Genomic DNA, 20,312 nt, shown 5'->3' on the forward strand with positions numbered 1-20,312 from the left:
ACTAAAATGGATGTTCATAATATGAGAGTGCTCTGGCTAAAAGAATGTAAACTCTAAAATCACTTAAAAATTACAGTAGAAAACATAGAACAAAAACATAGACTAGATGTTATTTTAACATTTTAGAAGTACAAATTACTTTTAATAGCCTAGTAAATAATAGGGGCCTTTTTTAAATTAAAAAGTATAGGCCTATGCCTATTGTATTTAAAAAGTAAAAAAAAAGCATACGGCACAGACTCACAGAGGCTACTACTACAGCCTACCCTATTGAACCTGTGTGGTACTAGTCTAGATCTCTAGATTCTAGATATCTAGATCTACTTTAGTACTTTTAGTACTAGATTTCAGTACTACACTTTTACTAAAATAAATTATTTTAAATGTATGATTTGTCATAAATGCTCTATTAAATTATTAATTTTATATTATTATTATTAGGCAGAAAAATAGGCCTATATATTTAGAATTATTACTTTTAGGTTTAGGCCTAACTGTCATGTGTTACAGTCACCCAGTTATATGAATATGATAAAAACAGTTTTAAATTACTTCCAAATTTTATTTTATAGGAACATAGGCTATAGGCCTAATGATAATATCTTTAATATTACAACTATTTTAGGGGTCGGCGTGGTCGAGTCGGTAAAGCTCATGGTTGCTAAACCGAAAAGTCTCGAGTTCGAACCCTCGGGCAGATGAGGCTCGTTAGCTGGGGACAGCCACTCTTCTAGGAGAGACAACTCCAAAATTAAACAACTGCTGCCTTGTAGTTTGTTCTTGGTTGGACAAAGGCTATGGAAGCAAATCCAAAAAGAAAAGTAGGCTGAAATCGGAGTCAATGGCCTCAATGGCGCATAACCAATTGACACGTAACGCTTAATTGTGTTGGAGGCGTGGTCGAGTCGGCAAAAAGCTCATGGTTGATAAATTCGAACAAAGTCTCGAGTTCAAACCCACTGGCAGATAAATCTCGATCCCCTTCTACACTAATAATTAAGAACGAAGAAGAAGAAGAAGAAGACAACTATTTTATTATGCAAATTTTTTTCTGATGATCAAATTGAATTAGATGAATTATGATTGTTAATGAATAAATGTCATATATTTTATTATTTAGGGCCTATTGATTTATTAGCTCAGACATAAGCATTCATGATTGGTGTTTATAAATAATATTATTGAAATATTTGTTTTGGTTCCAGTTCTTCTTAAAATAGTACAAATATAAATTTTAAATGATGTTGAAATCAGCAATGGACGTTGTTAGTGCTATTGTCATACTGTCTTTATTTAAAAAAAAAATAATACCATTTAACCTATCTTTGTAAAAACACTTTCAGTCAAGGCTGTTCTCTACAATACTATATAGGCAATGTCTAATACAGTTGCCTTAAATTAATATTGTAGTTATTATACTGAGACAGTATTTACAGAGCTTCTTTCATGTGGTAGAGGAGGGAGGCATTTGAAAGTTCTGGGGGAGGGGGGAGTGGACAATGGTTAAAGTAAAGTCTATATTTTCTATTTAAATGAAATATTTTTTTTCAATTTTGTTCAAGTGGGGGGGTGGAGTAGACACTATCAGATGGTACTTAGTGCCCCCCCCCCCCCCACCTCTGCATAATTCCTGAAAGAAATATTGGTATTGTAAATACAGTTTATACCAACCTGTGTAAGGATTAGGATCAAGGGTGATTATTGTTAGGGTTCATTTAATGCATGGTATCTAACCCAAATGCCAATTCTGGCTCTAATTACTATACTAAACTGATAGTTTTTAAAGCTAAAAGTTTTGAATTTGTATAAAAATATTGCTTTGCTATACTTGTGACTGTAATAAAAAAAATTATTTAGTGAAGGTATAAAGATAATTTATTTTTCAAATGTTTTTATATTTTTAATGACTTCTTTTTAGGTTGTGGCTTTTAATTGAAAAATAAAGATCAAGAGAACAGTATTAAATTACAGTTAATATGAAGGTCTTCAAATGTGTTGACTATGAACTAAGGAAACCACTCTCTCCTTTTATATGCTCAACACCTTTAGATTTTGTGGAGGAAAGAGAGTATCTTTCGCAGGTGGTATTTCCACAACTTGACAGATTATGTAAAAGTAGAGGTTCATCTTTCACACCTGTTGACTTGCTATGGAACCCTGGGCAAAAAAAATTACAGGATGGTATCATGTTAAAAACACACTTAGATGAGATAAAAAAATGTGCACCATTTTTCATATGTCTTTTGGGAGAGACTTATGGTCCATTCAGAAGTGAAAACAAGCCTCCTTTATTGTCCAGTTTGGATGGACATTTAAAAAGAGCCCAGGAAGATTACGATTGGTTGGATAAAAATATTTTAAACGCTGCTTCTGGTGGCCACCCCTGGATTCTACAGAAAGGTAATTCAAATTTGTGCTTCAAGAATACATTTCAGTATTAACTCCTTTAGCACATTCTCTTTTCTGTAATGTTGCTAAATTTTGAAGAGATATAATTAATTAAAAATATAATATTATTTTGAATCAACATTTTTTTATTTACATTGAGAGATTTAATTTTTTTTTATAATTCTCAATATATTTGTAACATTTAATTAAATATTTTACATAATAGCTAGAAATACATGTAGTAATTTGTTTAGTACTGTAAATTAATAAATAAAACACATTTTTTTAAAAAATTTTTTGTTAATGTTCCCCTTTATGACCTTACGATCCATTGGGCAGAAGAAGTAGAGTTCATCTCTTTCTTGATCACGCCATTACTTTCCTTTACATGAGTCAGGTACCTCTCAGAGCTGGGTGGACTCAGGGATGTCCCACACACTTGATTCCAAGATCAAACCTTGAGACTTTTTGTGTTAGCAGTCAAGCGCTCTACTTCATGAACCTACCCTTCTACTGTTATTTAATGTTTTTTATTTAGGCCATCAATACTGCAGTGTTACAGAACTGGAAATTATTCAAGGGAACTCACTGTGTGATGACCAGCATGTCACATTTTATTATCGACAATCTGATCATTTAGACGATAGGTTACAAACAATACACGATAAAGCACAAAAAGATGAAATTGTGAAACTGTATTCTTCTGAATCAGAACTTTGTAAGGAAAAAATACACACTCTAAGACAAAGACTAGTAAACAAAGGAATACCAGTGAAATATTTTCGCACTTTGGAAGATTTAGCACAAGTTGTTGTAGAAGATTGGCGACAGATAATTGACTTTGTTTTACCTCCTTTGATTCACGATGCAAAATTATTGGGTGAGCTATTAAATTTATACTTTAGGAAAGACTAAACATTGACTACAAAGTTTGCACTTATTTTTTTAAAAGTTAAATCATTATTAAATTCAATGTAGCCTTTTGTGAATACTGTTTTTACGTAAGATCTTTCTAAAATATGTACTTTTCATTAAAGAAAAATAATATTGTAGATATAACAGTGAATCAACTTGACTTAGCAAGTACACTTTAATTTGAATAAAAGAAGAAACTATAATGATAACTATATTTGCTTTCAATGGTTGACTTAAACATAATATATTTTTAAACTCCAGATACACGAGTTTACAATGACTGGCTAGTGCAAGAATCATTTCTCCAGAAGAGAGCAGAAGTATTTGTCTCAGCTACTGATATAGAAGAAACTTTAGAGCAAATAACAGAGTTTGCACTAACATGCAAAAGAAAGGTAGCTGGAGATCCAGTTGAAGAAGTTCTGAACTCAAATACTGCAAATGATGATGAAAGCCAATTTTTAATTTCTGCATTGAAAAAGAAGTATGTACTAAGTGTAAATAATTTACATAAAAAAAATGACTTAGAATTATATTATTTTTCATCAATTATCATTAACCCCTTTTGTGGTCTTTGAGACGCCACAGTTGATTCCCTCCTAATTTTTAGTATCTTTCTTTGTCCTCTGCCTATCTGAAAAGTTCTGCAATGGGCAGCCCAGTCCAATCTTTGATGTATGTGTTTATTGCTTAAGTGTACACAATAATGATGTCATTTTTATCATTAGTGTTCCTACAACTGAAGTGGCAAAGAGCATCTTTCTGCTAGCGGGGGACAGAGGCTGTGGCAAAACCACACTAGCTGCCAGATGGCTGCACAGCTTCAGGGAGGATAACTGTGGGATATGCCTCATTTCCCACTTTACATCAGCATCAAACAAAAGCACCAATGTGGAGGACTTCTTAAGAAAAAGTATTGAGATGCTGAGAAAAGAATTTTTGTTCTCAGGTGAGAAAATTATTTAAAGAAAAAAAATTGATATTAATAACCTGACAATTAATTCCAAACCAAAATCAATGCAGTCTATAATCATCTGTTAGGGATTGATTGAGCTGTGTTAAATGATTGCAATAAATATTAATAAAATAAGCAGATGTTCATTAAATTACTATTATTATTTAATGAGTAAGCTACCCTTTATTCTTTAGAGCTGGTTAAGTAAACCTATCTCATTTGCTTCATGTCCAGCCAACTATGATTTTCTCTGACATCTAAAGATGTGGGGGGGGGGGGGGGGGGGGGGGGAATGAAAGACTAGTTTATAACTAGATATCTGTCTTGTGACTATTAGATTTGTACTAAAGCCTAACTGAACCAATTAATGTTAAATACTATAAACAATCTTCATTTGTTTGAAAATATAACTTTTAATCAATTTTAAAGTAATTATAATAATTTATATTGACTGTATAAAAAACTTCTAATTAAGTTGCATTGTTTTTTTACTTTCTCGTATATACAAAGTATAGAGAAAGTATTGTAATCGTGCAAAAAAAACCCCAGATTTGCAATTAAACGTCCCTGAGTTGGAAAAACATAGTTTTGCAATCTTGTCCGTATGTCTGTGTGTGTGTATGTGTGTGTGTGTGTAAACAAGATAACTTGAGAACCGTTACAGCTAGGTTGATGAAATTTCATATATAAGTATTATATCAAAATCATAGATCCGTATCAACTTTTGAGCAATTTCCGATAACCGGAAGTGGAACTTTTTCTACTTTGAATTTTTTAAAAGCCTATAACTTGAGTACTATTTTAGATAGATAAATGACATTTCACATGTAAGTAAAAGATCTAATTTTCTGCCTTCTATCAAATTTTGAGTGATTTCCATTGACCGGAAGTAGTAATTTTTACTATTTCCGATTTCTCAAAAAACGCATGTGAATTTATGAAGTACTAATAATATTCCACACTATTATACACATCTTTATTCGGCGTTCGCTTGGTGCGCAATTCTTTTTTCTATGAGATTCTATTATATTTTTAAAAGTTTAAGTATTTAAAATGGATTATAAATCATAACTATATCCTGAGTTCCCATCCCTTGTTGTTTTATATAAGAATATTCGAGAAAGTTTAGGGGAGATCACTCCCGGTTTATTTGTTATAGAAAGAAGTTAAATAATTTCTTCCTTATTAAAAATACATTTCAGAGGACTTCGATTCAAATTCTATTTGTGCTGCAACTGAAAGGGATTCAGACAGCCAGAGTTACCTGTCCTTGTGTGAAACTTTCAAAGCTTCCCTGGGGCTAGGACCATGTGTTCTTTTATTGGATGGTGTGAATGAGCTGGGCCCCACCTATGACCTGAGTTCACAGAAAGTGAGTAGCAGATAATGTCAAAAAAAAATAACTATTTTAATTTGATCAGAATAAACCATTTCAATATTTATTTAACAAAGAAAAACTAGTAACTTGACCCGTATGTGAACTGGCTAAGACAATAAACATTTAAATCTGTAAAATTTTCAAATTTCTCCAGGTAAAAGAATGTTCATGGCTGCCAGGTATTGTTCCAGAGACATGTAGAATAATACTCACCACAACCAAATCGGATGTTTCATTTAGATTTTTGACACAAAGGCCAGATGTTTTGGTCATTGCCACCCCGAGCTCTCTGACCAATGCTGGGACAACGTTACAGATGGTAAAGTATTACATCTTAACTTAACAAAATCTTAACAAAATCTTAACAAAATCTTAACAAAATCTTAACAAAATCTTAACAAAATCTTAACAAAATCTTAACAAAATCTTAACAAAATCTTAACAAAATCTTAACAAAATCTTAACAAAATCTTAACAAAATCTTAACAAAATCTTAACAAAATCTTAACAAAATCTTAACAAAATCTTAACAAAATCTTAACAAAATCTTAACAAAATCTTAACAAAATCTTAACAACATCTTAACAAAATCTTAACAAAATCTTAACAAAATCTTAACAAAATCTTAACAAAATCCTAACAAAATCTTAACAAAATCTTAACAAAATCTTAACAAAATCTTAACAAAATTTTAACAAAATCTTAACAAAATCTTAACAAAATCTTAACAAAATCTTAACAAAACCTGAACAAAACCTTAACAAAATCTTAACAAAAGCTTGACAAAAGCTTGACAAAATCTTAAAATCTTAATAAAACCGTAACAAAATCTTAATAAATTATATGCAGCAAAATTAATGTATTATAATCCTTGTCTTTAAAAAAATTAAGGTTTTGTTTTTACTCTGGTATAAAATCAACAAAACTGAAAATAAAAAATAAATGGTTAATGTTGCAAAATATATTCTTTGCTCCTTTAAAACTGAAAATTGTCCATATCTATTTAGTAGTTTTACCATATTTCTTTTTCTTTTTTTTTATTACAATATATATGTTGTATTATTACATTTTAAAATGTGTAATAATTAGTTTCAAAATTTAGAACTATTTTTACTTGAAGGTGAAAGAACACTTTCCAGAACTAAGCCAGCTGATTGGTGGGGAAAAAGTTTTACACCAGTTGTCTTGTTTGAAGATCATGCAAACCCCTTTAGGCTCCATGGTCATTGGCTCTGAGATCTGTAGACCCAGGGTGTACACTAATTTGTCAGCTTTCTTGGAAAACTATGCAGAGGTAATTTTTAGAGCTCCTTTATGTTATAATTGTTTATTTTTACTTATCTATAAATAATCATAACATAAATAATAAATATTAATCATATGCTTAAGGATTTGGATATTACTCTCTGATCAAGTCTTCTATTATTTTAAAAGAATAAATTTCAGAATTATTTGTGGTACATCATTATTCAGTGAATATATCTCAGAAATTAAAACAGTGTTTTTAATGTTCATATATAATTTTTAATAGGGTGCCTATGTGAAGGTATACAGTATCATAAATCTGCTATACCAATATAATTAAAGCTTAACTTTATGTGTAATTCCTCACAAGCTGCTATGGGCACCATTGTTTTCTCTGTATTGGTCAAAACAACGGGTAACGCATTTGTGTTGATTTTAATTTTTCTCATCTAGATGTTATCACTGCGCAACTTTTGGATGATCTGTGTACAAAGTTGGGTGCAGACACACAGCTGGGCCCTTGGGAAACCATCTTCTGAGCATGACAAAAATTCAGGTAAATATATTCATTGCATGCTAGTGCAAGTGGAAATCTGTGGCAGATGGTGTTTTTTTTATTAAGTATAATCCACTTTGATCTTAGTAAACTGTTGCATTTGTTATAAGAAACTAACTTCATTTTCTAAAAAATAATATTTGTTTTTTTGAATAATGTTATAAAAGATTTTAAAATTCTCATGTGAAATTTTTTTCAGCTCCGTATGGATGGGTAATTGACACGCTTTGCTTGATTACGCTGTCACGCAATGGGCTCACCCAGAACCAAATTCTTTCCATCCTGAAGATGATTGGTTATGTAGACAGCCTTGAGGTGTCACCCTATGATTGGTTGCAGTTTCAATGCTCTGCCAAGTCCACACTTTATGTAAGAGAGGATGGAAAGATATATTTCAGTCACAAATATTTGCAAGAGATTTCTGAGTACACATTTTTTCGTAAGTCTTTGTATAGAAAAAATATCTCTTTGTTGTATAGTTTATGAGGGTTGATTCATTCTGATGCTTGACAAAACAAGGAAGATTAATAGCATGTTAATTTTTGTAATGCATTATTTTTTGTGTTAGTGGTGGGATTGGGGTTGCTTTTTGTGGTGTTTGATAATGAAGTTGAGTTGGGGAAGGGATGGTTACACATTTAATTGGCTGATGTAACGTAATATTAATTATAGACCCCTTGTTGTACAGACACTAACCACTGCTTGCCACTCACTATCAAATGTGGTTACCATGACAATATAAACTACCATACTGTTTGCCAGGTTCAGAAATTATATTTTACATAGGCTATGTATAATGACATTTATATTTTATGTAGGCAAAGTATAATGAAATTATATTTTATGTAGGCTAAGTATAATGAAATTATATTTTATGAAGGCAAAGTATTTTGAAATTATATTTTTTGTAGGCTAAGTATAATGAAATTATATTTTATGTAGGCTAAGTATAATGAAATTATATTTTATGAAGGCTAAGTATTTTGAGATTATATTATATGTAGGCTAAGTATATTGAAATTATATTTTATGTAGGCTAAGTATAATGACATTATATTTTATGAAGGCTAAGTATTTTGAGATTATATTATATGTAGGCTAAGTATAATGAAATTATATTTTATGTAGGCTAAGTATAATGACATTATATTTTATGTAGGCTAAGTATAATGAAATTATAATTTATGTAGGCTAAGTATAATGAAATTATATTTTATGTAGGCTAAGTATAATGAAGTTATATATTTTACATAGGCTAAGTATAATGAAATTATATTTTATGTAGACTAAGTGTAAAGAAATCCAACAGATAAGTTTATCCCTTGGGTCCATCAGCTGTGTGAAGAGAGGGGGGTGGGGGGGGGGGGGGGCTGATATTTTGGCATTACTTGACTCTTCCCAGACTTTGTGCTTGGATTTCCAATGTGCAATCATCCAATGATCTATTAGACCATGGAACCATATATATATAAAGTTTACTTAAACGTCCCTTATGTTCCAGACTCCATCTCAACTTGTCCTAATGATCCAGAGATGATTGTCAAACTCTCCCAGTCTTCGACCAGACGCCTGTACCACGGGCACCTGGTCAGGTATTTTTCCCAGCAGCCTTTAGATGTGCAGGTTATGGAGGAGCTGCCATGGCATATGATGATGTCAGGGGATTTGAATGGATTAGTGGATTATCTCACAGATTATAGGTAAGATGTGAGGTGATTAGTAGAGTAGCTCTCATACGACAGCTGAGATGTGAAATAATGTCTTATATGTTGGTCAGAGCTAAGAAATGTCTGTACAATTGTATTCTGCTTTCTATTTTAAAAAAAATAGACAATAGTACTAATATATTAATTTTTACTCATCTGAATTATTTCATTAATCTCATTAACAGTGTTGCATTTTTATTCCATAATGAATTTACATTTACTGCGGAATAGCAACATATTGTGTAAATAATGTATAAGTAATGATTATTTAAACTATACCTCTATATATTCAATAGAATATTGCAGCAAATATTTGATGAGGATGTAAACTTATGGGTAGAGGATTTGAAACTCTATTGGTCAGTGTGTGAGACCAATGGTCAGTTGGCTGGGATGATTTACCTTGAACTTGCTAAATCTTTTGGGATTCCAACCAACCCTGATCAGGTAAATACTATCTTTGTTTGACAGTCAACATGATTATTTATAGAACCTTAATTTAATTCAATTTTTAATGATTACCTGTCAATGTAATTATATAGAATGGTGAAAACAGTTTTTTGGATGGCACCATCACCAGCCCGAGCCCTAAAGTATTTGTATCAGAAATACAGCTAGAGGATGAAAGTTATGAAAGTTTTAGCAACAACCTGTCAGCTAGCCAAACACAAGTGAGTTGTTTTTTCTCACAGGAATAAATTATCTTGTACAGCATTGTAAGCAGATTAACAGCCTAAAATCTTCTAGGGTCATCTTGCTCTACTTCTCAATTAAAAAAAATTCTGATTGAGAATATGTTTGCTTAACTGGCTTGCATATTGTTTCTTTTTACATAATAAAAAACCTTGCAGATTGATTTACAAAAGTGTTTGTGCTGTGTTTTTTTTCTGTGTCATTTGTGTGGTAGTAGGAGGAGGTGGGGAGAAAATGTTAAATGAGATAGTTGGTTGACTAAAATTATGTCCCGTTTTTTCTGCACATGTGCCTTATCCCCATCTATTTGACAAAAAATATTTTTAATCCCAAAATTTCTGATAAGTAAAAATTCGTTGTTTTTTTTAAAGTGTGAAAGAGTTTAAATTTTCATTTAATGTAGATCTAAATAATTTGAAAAGATTATTTATCACCTTACAACAATAACACTTTTTAAAAATTTATTTTTTTATTTGGTTTTTAGATGATTTCAAATGGAAATCTGGTTGAGAAATCTGTTTTTGTTACACAAGGAAGCCTAAATAAAAATTCTACAGACAAAGAACTGATAAATGAAGAAAACAAGGAAGAGATTCTCAGCTTTTCTCAAGTTACTAATCTGTTTTGGAATATTGCCAGTTTTCTTCGAAATTGTGGGCACAAAGAAGAATTTGTGGTTTTACTAATATCCCTTACAAAATACCTAACACAGGTAAAGTTGTAAGATATAAAAATTAAATCAATTAAAAAGAATACTTCATTAAGTAGTAACTTTTTTAAAGTAATTAAACAATTTAAAATCGATAAAAAATACTTTTGGTTAAAAATTTTACATTTATTTCTTTGAAAATGATCTTGGTTTTTGATTTTGCTTTTGTTGTACTTTGGCGGCAGACTGAAAAGCTTGGGATCAGAGAACAAATTTTGTTGTGTCGTTGCCACTGTGTGGCTGGAGAACTTAAGCTGGCATCAGAAGACATTCCTTCAGCTGAGGCTGAGTTCAGACTGGCCCTGCATGCTGCTCTATCAGCAGACAACTTGGATGACGACTTCATGTTTCAGAGTCAGTTACATTATCTTAAAGGTGGGACTGTTTCCTTTACTTAGGATATTTAAAAACAACTTTTAGCTGTTTATTGAGATAATAACAGTTTCTCAATAGTAATAAAAATAGACATTTTTTTTAATAAGAATTTTAAAAAATACAATGAGTTATTTAAAAAAAAAATTACCTTGGGATTTTTCAATATATTTACCATTTAATAATGACATTACATTTTTTCTTACTTTTTAGCACTGATTCTTTGCCATCAAGGCTTCATTCACCTACAACTAAATGATCATTATGAAGCAGAAGATCTCTTTAAAGAAGCCCTAGAGTGTATTGAAGATAACCCCAACTGCTTTGTTCTCAAATCAACAATTTTCAAACACATGGCATCATTAAGGCAAGATATTTTCCAATTTATACATTGTATTTAGTAACTAGAAAAAATAATGGGCATTATATAAACAAGTTTTCAAGATGTGAATTTTTAAATTTATCAGTTTTTTACCCTAATATTTTTCTAATTAAAAAAGTAATTTATATTTTGTGTAAATATTCACAATTTTAATGAATTTGTTAAAATGACATATTTTTAAAAAAAGTTTTAACTTGTTCTTAAAACTACAGCGCAAGTAGACAGGATTTTCTAAAGGCTGAGTCGTACTTGCGAGAAGTGTTGAAGTTGCAGGTGCAGTGGTATGGTTTGTCCAGTAAGTCAGCAGGTGACACATTGGTCATGCTGGCCAAGGTGATGTTACAAGCAGAAGGTGCCCAGGGGTAAAAGAATTTCTTATGTGATAAGATTTAATGTTTGCATTTGTTAAAAATCTGGATCAAATAGAATCCTGGAACAAATTAATACATTTATAAGAAAAATAAATTTTTAAAACTTTTACTGCCACACCTGATAGGTGGTTTTATATATAAAAAAATAATTCACATGTTAATTTATTTGCATAATTGTCTCCCAAAAACTAAAATTTATTGCTAGAGACAATTGCATTTTTATTTTATTAATTTTTTTCAGAGATACTGTTATGAAAGTCAAATCTTTGCTTCGACAAGCTTTGACCATTTTAGAGAAGTGTAATGGGCAGTCACACTCATCAGTTGCTGATGTTCTTTATGATCTAGGTTTAATGAATTTTATGAATTTTAATACAAAACTTATTCAATAATTATAAGTTTATATTTATATTAAATCTTAAATGTTTTACGATCTAGGTTTGATGAATTTTACGAATTTTAATACAAAACTTATTCAATAATTATAAGTTTATATTTATATTAAATCTTAATTGTTTTATTTGTTTACTGTTGTCAAAACGATATGAAAAAAAATCAAATTTTCAAATAGTTTAAGCTGCCTTTAAACACATTAAACCATGCTGTCCCCAATAGACCTCATTAATCACAATACAAATTTTAAACCAAACAGGAGTTTTATTAGCTGATGAATCCAGTCGTGCTGCCAAAATGGAGGCCCAGAAGTACTTACAGCGCTGCCTGGACCTGAGAATTTCAGAGTTGGGTAAGTTGAAATGCTGAGGTAGCATTTAGCTCAATTTTTAGGTAGTGATAGTGGCAGTCTCCTCGCAATGTAAGGACATCCACATTTACTAGTGATGACTTAACAGGTAGTTTGATCAGTTTACAACCAGGGTCGTAGCTAGGGGAGGGTGGGTGGGACACCAAACGAGGTATAAAAAAACAGAATGCTCCCCCTGAGCTGCATCACTGAATTATAAATAGTCGACGTTTAGAACAAAATTGACTGCTACTTAACTTTACAGAACATTTAGCTTTTTTTTTACATAATCATCATCTGTGTGACATCAAAATAAACCAGTTTGGATGAGATTAGGGTGGCATTTTTACCAGCATGAATAACTTATATATAATGGGGGGAGGGCAAAATTGAGAGTTTGACCTGTGCCCCAGAATGGGTTTGCTAGCCTTTACTTACAACATTGCAATTAAAGTACAAACATATGTAAAACTGCAAAGGAAGTTTCTTGCAAGAAAATATAAAAGAATGCTTTTCTTGAAAACAACAACTTTGTATAATGTAAAAAATGAATTATTAATGTTTATAGTTTGTATTACATATTTTTATTTAAATTGACTAAAAATATAAACAACATTATTAATTTTCTAATGAAACTGAAAAAGATGAAATGTATGTAACAGTATAATAAATAGTGAATATTGCTGTTTAAGCTTTTAAAAGAATGCTTTCTTTAAAAGTAGTAATATAGGCCTATATTATTTTTTTTTCTCTATTAACAGGGGTGGATAATCATCTGACCAAACTCACCTTACAGTGTCTCACAAGAGTCAAAGTAGCTCTTAAAATGGGTCAACATGGCTCCCACCCAACTAGCAGATCTACCATGAGAAGCAATGAGGTGGTGTGGATAAGAATGGGTGAGAAACTCACCAAATCACACAACATACATAGAGCAGAAGGCAGGTCTGATACGGCCAGCGTGCGAAGTTTATCAACTTCCAGAGAGAGGCCAGCGAACATAACGGACCATCGTAGACTGTTGCGGAGAGAAAAAGAAAAACAAATTTTCCCACTGTCTTGTGAGAGTTCTGAAAACTTGAAAAAATTTGTAAATTATGGGAGTAAAGATAAAACCAATTCTACAAGATCTGAAAACCTGCTTCTCGCAGATCAAAAACATCTATTAAGGGAACACAGTCATTATGATAATATTTCTCCTGAGGGCTACTTAGCTATTGAAAATGGTAAAACAGACGGAAAGCAAATAATATCCTTGAATATGCCAAAGGAGGAAATGAATCACAGCACAGTGAGTGAAAACCAGCCATCATCTGAGCATTATTTAGACGTGGTAGATAAACAAGCAAATGAGAAAAAGAAGAAGCGAGTAATCATCCAGTCAATGGTCCACCCAAGATTTTATTACCAGAGGATTAAGACATCTGACCTGGAGTCAAAATCATCCTCATCTATCAGTAAAATTTCCAGCAGCCGCGCGTCCAACCGTCTTTGGAGTGGAGGCAGCATCTTGACGGATAGGTCATCCGCGTCCAGCGCTCACTCCTCTCACTGCCACATCCCCAAGTGCCACGACATCACTGTCAGCAACACCAAGTCCGTCAGTGGGCCTCACAGCGACATCACAAGTCTCTTGGGTGACCCCCCTTGTCCAAGACCTGTCTCCCACAGGGTACATCACCGCTCTGCATGGTACCATGTTCCTGGGAGGTACGTCACTCCACAGGAGCAGTATCCAAAGAAACGCATGCAAAAAACAGACAATGCAAGAGAGATTGAGACTTTTGTTTCAATGAAAACAAAGTGGCTCCAAGATAGACAGAAGCAAATAAAAATGGCAACATTTGCAGAACAGGAATTTAACAATGGCATCATTGCCAATTAATAAATTGTGATTCAGCACTAGAACAATGTTAAATTTAGGTCTTTCTAATATCAAGAAAGAAAAATAAACAACAATTATAAAATAAATAACAATGGCATCATTGCCAATTAATAAATTGTGATTCAGCACTAGAACAATGTTAAATTTAGGTCTTTCTAATATCAAGAAAGAAAAATAAACAACAATTATAGACCAAAAATAATAATGTCCGGAGGTTCTCTATAAATGGCATCCATTAAGAAGAAAGGAAAGTTAGCCAAAACAAATATGGACGAATTCAGCTGAAATAATGTAAAAAGAATGTGGATTCAGCTTTAGGAAGACACCATGAAGTCTGCTAAATGGTTTTGATACTATCCGGTGCTTCTCCACTTGAAGGATGACGATTTATAAAAATGTAGAATTGTTATACGTTGTTAAATTTGAAGTTTTTGCTGGGCTAATTATGTTGATGTTTAATTACAATCTAAGTTTATAATCAAAATTGTACATATTTATTGTTTTGTTTACCGTTTTATTTTGTACGATATAGCTGAGCTGTGATATTTTACAAGTAATCTAAAAACACATTTTTTCTAAAGATATCTTTAACTGAATGAAAGATTCATGTTTATAAACAAATACAATGCTTTCTACTGTAGTAGACCTATATCCAAAACAGCTCTTTTTAAACATTTCTTTTTAAAGATCAGTTTAAAACTTTTTTGGATGGAGATTGCATAGAATTGTTGGATAAAAATAATTTTATGTAATTGAAATAAAAAATTTTTTTAATAACTGACAGATGAAACAACTATCTCTAGAAAATGGTAGATGAAGTAGAGTTTATCTGGCCTTAAATGTATGCTCGCAGTTTCCATTGTTTGAGAGCCAGGTACACATCATTGATGATCAATGGACTTAAGCCTAAGATCTGAACTCAAAACTTACAGGTTAACAATCATTTGCGCTACCACTGAACCATGCCTATCCATGTAACCATGTAAAATAGGATTTTAAAAGTTTTTTAAATGGGTATTTTTTAAAAATAAATTTAAATCCTGGGTAAATTTTTTTTATACATGTACACACAAACAGTATACCTTGACTTGTGTACATGTTTTTGTACACACTGAATGTATTATACACAGGTATTTATATAGAAGCAGACCGTATTAAAGTATTTAATAGTAGGCTATAACTGTTTTGTCTTTTATGAAAAAAAATCTATCTTGCTAATGTCAGTCTCAATATCATCATCATCTTTTCCTGTTCGTGCTCAAGACACATGGGCAGATGGAGTTGAGTTCATCTGCTTCAGAGACCTCGGCACACACATGAAAACTTTATCTCTAAAATTCTATTGACCACCCCCACCCCCATGAGGGGATAGTATGGTCAGCACCATGCCCAGACACCTTTTTGCCCTAGCTCTACCGCTAAGCCACGCCGTCCCAACATAAAAACCCTTAAACAGCTAGACAAAACTATTTATACCTAACTCTTCCTTAAATTTTATCGGGTCCTCGATCATTGTTACTTTTTTTTTTGCCCCTTAATCTTGAGCTGTCTGAAACCTTTACCATTCTAGCAAAAATCAAAAGGGGAACATAATCCTCATCATCATCGTTCATGTGGGCCACTTGTGGAGCACAGGGACGCAACCACAGCACTCCGTTGTACACGGTTCTGAGCAATTCCTCCAAGTTAGGCCCACGTCATTCCGGCTGCTTCTGCTTCACTGACAACTTACCTTTTCCTTGTTTGTTTTAACCTACCTACTTTCCTCTCGGAGTGAAAAAAAATGGTTCAGACTTGACAGTCTTTAGACCAGAAGTAGAGCTCACCCGTTTCTGTGACGTTGTCATATGTAGGGGTCGTGAGGCCAGTTATATGCACACCCGTGTTTACTTTCCCTAACACGAGTAAGGTACCCATCAAAGCCAGAGTTTCTTTCAGACATCTCTTCGCCCCCCCCCCCATCCCCCAAACAAAATAGAATTTATGTACAAAATATAAACCTTAACCAGTGTCCCTCCCCCAATTTAAGCCCGCCACCCCCACCCCGGGAATTTTCAAGTGCCACCCCCACCCCCGAATGTCAGAATGCAACACTGATCAGAGCTGACTCATTGGCGCCTTAAGAACCTGGGACCATAATTCAAACTGTTCATTTTTGAGTAATCGAGTGTTCTACTGAGCTACCATACCGCTCATAAGATGTAAAAAAAAACTGGACGAAAGGCTCAATTATGTAGAGAGTAGGTATTGATGTTTTTTAATTATACGCTATCAATGTCAATCATTAACATCGTATTCCCAATAAGGTGTTCGCTGGCGTAAGTGTAGACTATATCTTTACAACCCAGTGTACCTTCACCCTGCAACTATAGCTATACTTCGTCACACTAAGACGAGCTGTAAGCTGTGTAAGCCTTGAAGAGACTCAACCTTCAAATGAAAGGGTTACCCCTTCCCCGCCCACATGTTAACTTTTAACTTTAAAATGCTAACATCCTACGTCACTTTTATTGACTATCCCTACCCCCTTCCTATGTAGAGCATCGTCACGTAAGTCAACCCTTTCTTTCCCTAGGTGTGACCGTGTGTTACAAAACTGACATCATGTCTGCCCCTAAGGATAACACCCATTGTGAAACCACTTGATTGTTGGGGCAAGTTGAAAAGATGAACTATTATATCATTCTGTCTTCTGATTTCTTTTGGATGAACTATGTCTAATGTTAACACGCTTGTTTACCAATGTTCATGTTCAAACTTTCATTCACTTGAACTTTATAGCTGAGGTCAACAAGTATTAGGCCAGCCAACTTTATTTAGTGGTTTATACACGCATGGTTTAATCGATCATTGGTTGACATAACATTACCCTTTATCGTGTTTCTTTCAGTTTCTTGCATTTTGTTCGTAGGGGCGGTAGACTTTCTTCGGGGAGGGGTTGGGGGGGGGGGGGGCGGAGCCCCAGCGAAGAGATGCCTGGAAGAAACTGATCGTGTGATAGAAAAGTATGCAGATAAGCGGGCTTCATGTTTTATTACCTAACTTTAGAATCTAAGTCTAAAAACTAAAATCTTGGACTAGACATCTCAGATCAGTAGCGTAGCGAGGGGAGGGCGGGGGGGGGGGGGGGGGGGGACACATGTACCCGGGCGCCGAACTTAGGGGGAGGGGCGCCAAATTTAAAGTGTGAGGGGGGGGGGTGCAAATCGAAATCTTGAGGGGGAGGGGTGCAAATCGAAAAGTTTGTCCCCGGGCGCCGGGAAGGGTCGCTACGCCTCTGTCTCAGATTAATGCTTGCTGGAGACACGAAATTCTATACTTTTTATCAATAAGGCAAATTCATATGGCATAGGGACCACCACACTTATTCCCTTAGAAAAAGAAACTATAACGTATTATTGATCACTTTATTGAAAAAAAAAGAAAAAAGAAATTTTTAATGAAATAAAATCTTCACACAAACAAGCTGAGGTTCTAGAAACGAGACTGCGTTGTCCTCGGGAGCCAATAGATTTCCAACACACGTCAATGCTAGCCAATCGTTGCAGGGCAAGTGGTTTCTTCAGTTGACATTCACGTCTGCGTCCCCGCAAGCTAGATTGAAACGTGTGTCCACAACATAAGAGACACGTCATGTATACGTATCTTTCAACGGGTCATCGATTGCCCTTTACCACTGTTTTTCTTCTTCTATTTCTTATCTAAGCATGTAGGTCTACATGAATCATACACAGCGCGGAAAGTGTCAACGCCAGCTGTTGGGGTTATTCAGAGGCGCAGGGGTGTTTGTAGGTGGGTGGGTGCATGTGTGTGAGGGTGGGGGGTGAGGGGGTGTTAGACATGGACTCCTTTCCACAAGGACACCCAAAAAGGAAAGTTTGCTCACGTTAACAACTGGCCATGGTGCACTCATGTCGCTCATGTTTACATTTTTAAAATCTGGTCACAACACACACATTTTACTTACTTGAAGGTACAGGGGGAAAAAGAAGGGGGGAGAGAGGTAGTGATTGACAGAGGCTGATTGACCCATGGGGTAAAAGTGAGATTGGGGGGGGGGTATGGCCAGAAAGTAATGTCATGCTCCCGAAATTTTCAAGCCACCCCCCCCCCCACCCCCTACACGGAGAAAAATGTCAAAAAGAAACCCGGGGGTCGTTTTACCAAATTTATCAGAAATTTTTTTTTACGGCTGGGTCAGTTATTAGTGCGATCCCCAAATCAGTGTTTCTTTCAGTCATTTATTTTCCGGGGAGCACTTGAAACTTTCATCCCCCACCCCTCCACCGCCTACGAAGAGAAACCTGAAATAAACTGTACAAAATCCCTATCTACATCAACCATAATTTTAATTCTGACCTAGATATAAGTGTAGATCAGCATGACACTAAAAAGTTGAACAGCTGTGAGCGTGCCAGATTTTTTAGTGAGCTGCGGAAAGTTGACGCGGTTACGCCCCTCTGTCTAGTCTCTCTCCGCAGACGACCCAAAAGTCCTAAACCGTTCTATCAAAACGTGTATAAGCCAACATTGCAATAAAATCACTACAATAACAATCAACATAAATTTAATATAAATCATGTGCATCAAATGTGTTTGTGAAAGCGTATTTAGTAATAATTTCTCCATTAGATAAAAATTATTTTAGAAGTAACAGCTGCAGAATCGACGCTGTTTTGTAAGCTTGCTGTACTACATCACAGGCTATCGGTTACCACCTGCATGAACCCGCTCGTATACTCTTGTCATAATCCTGACATTGTCATAACTCTCTACACATAACTTGTTGACTGTACACGTCTCTAGGACTGTTATCGATAGTTGTATGGGGAAAAAATGTGTATTATGACCATAAGAGATCTGTTAGTTTGATAATCACAGCTTCCAAAACAAAACAAAAAAAAATTGCAAAAAAAATTAGAAAACAAAAGAATTAAAAACAAAACAAAAACAAACAAACAATAAGGTTCATATTTTTAAAAAAGTAATGATTGGATTATCCCCCTTTATGATGTGTAGTTAGACAACGGTTTCTGTGTAGCGGACTCAGATAACAATCCGTCTAATGAGCTGTAATGTGTTGAATAGACGCAGTTGACGCGCTCCACGCACCTGATTGCGCATGTCCGTGACGTGGATTGCACGAGCTAAGACAACCTCGTGACGTGTCAGACTATGTTGTGTGTTAGTAAAATTGGTTAAAAAGTTGGTTGGTGTTTTTTGTTTAAACTGCACATTTTTTTAAACTGCATATAACTGAAAAAAAAAACCCTCTTTAGACATGGGCAATTTTAACCCATGGTTGTCATACGTTATCTATTATGTACCCAAGACTATGCAAACGTTTTAAAGGTATTAAAAGAATGATTTTTGTTTTTGCGAAAAGAGATTTGGCAGCGGAAAGGAGAGGGATGGGGGAGGTGTAATGGGTATTTAAAATATCTAAAAATTGGTAAAAAAATCTAGGTCTAGAACCTGTAGGAACCATACACACATGCCAAATTTAGTCCAAAAGGAAGTGGGTTGTTGTTATATCCCTTTGACAGGAGCTGGTTGAAATGAGTTATCTTACATGTGCACTTTCCCTACTATATTACAAGGTCTGTCTCTTGTCGTGAACTTCTGGTACTGTGGTTATAGGTTTGTTTTTAAACTAGTAGTTTTAAAGCAAAAAAAAAATGGCAGGAGAAGGGGTGGGCTGAGATCTGTGTCTTTATAGAAAAGATCAGCAAAAACACATAATAAAGAATATGTGTTAACACTTATGAAAAATTTAAGATGTTTTTCGTTATTTCTAATAAAATAATAAGCTAATGAAAAAAAATGGTCTTATTGCTTCTCGAAGGATCGATTTTCCACGCTAATAAACCGAACAAGAACGCCTGCCATAACTCGCATCGGTTTGTTTGAAGCGTCTCATTACAGTTGAGCTAGTCATAAAAACTCTACCTTGGCACAAAACACCTTCCCGCTGATAACAATATTTCTTGTTGTTAGGCTGGCTAGCCTAGCGAG

The 20,312-nt window shown here is 34.0% G+C and overlaps 1 protein-coding gene across 1 annotated transcript; it reads left to right on the top strand.

Moving 5' to 3' along the window:
- LOC131932797 (uncharacterized) lies at positions 1-15,466 on the top strand. The gene is made up of 20 exons (XM_059289710.1): positions 1-46; positions 1,919-2,400; positions 2,927-3,268; positions 3,565-3,787; positions 4,032-4,252; positions 5,461-5,630; positions 5,791-5,955; positions 6,757-6,930; positions 7,335-7,437; positions 7,637-7,876; positions 8,939-9,137; positions 9,440-9,590; positions 9,686-9,814; positions 10,321-10,548; positions 10,731-10,920; positions 11,131-11,284; positions 11,512-11,661; positions 11,912-12,018; positions 12,323-12,415; positions 13,174-15,466. The coding sequence occupies exons 2-20, from the start codon at positions 1,977-1,979 to the stop codon at positions 14,295-14,297; spliced, it is 4,587 nt and encodes a 1,528-aa protein (XP_059145693.1). The 5' UTR covers positions 1-46; positions 1,919-1,976; the 3' UTR covers positions 14,298-15,466.
- Positions 15,467-20,312: the final 4,846 nt, after the last annotated feature.

This window comes from Physella acuta, unplaced genomic scaffold (genome assembly GCF_028476545.2).
Source record: "Physella acuta isolate Inbredline_101_S28 unplaced genomic scaffold, ASM2847654v3 ptg002284l, whole genome shotgun sequence".
In the NCBI taxonomy this organism is placed as follows: Eukaryota; Metazoa; Mollusca; class Gastropoda; family Physidae; genus Physella; species Physella acuta.

Bases quoted from the DNA above. Each gene is read 5' to 3' on its own strand.
- LOC131932797 (XM_059289710.1), top strand. From the start codon at position 1,977: ATGAAGGTCTTCAAATGTGTTGACTATGAACTAAGGAAACCACTCTCT. The intron at 9,591-9,685 runs GTAAATACTATC...GTAATTATATAG, and splicing joins TTCCAACCAACCCTGATCAG to AATGGTGAAAACAGTTTTTT. The intron at 11,662-11,911 runs GTAAAAGAATTT...AATTTTTTTCAG, and splicing joins CAAGCAGAAGGTGCCCAGGG to AGATACTGTTATGAAAGTCA.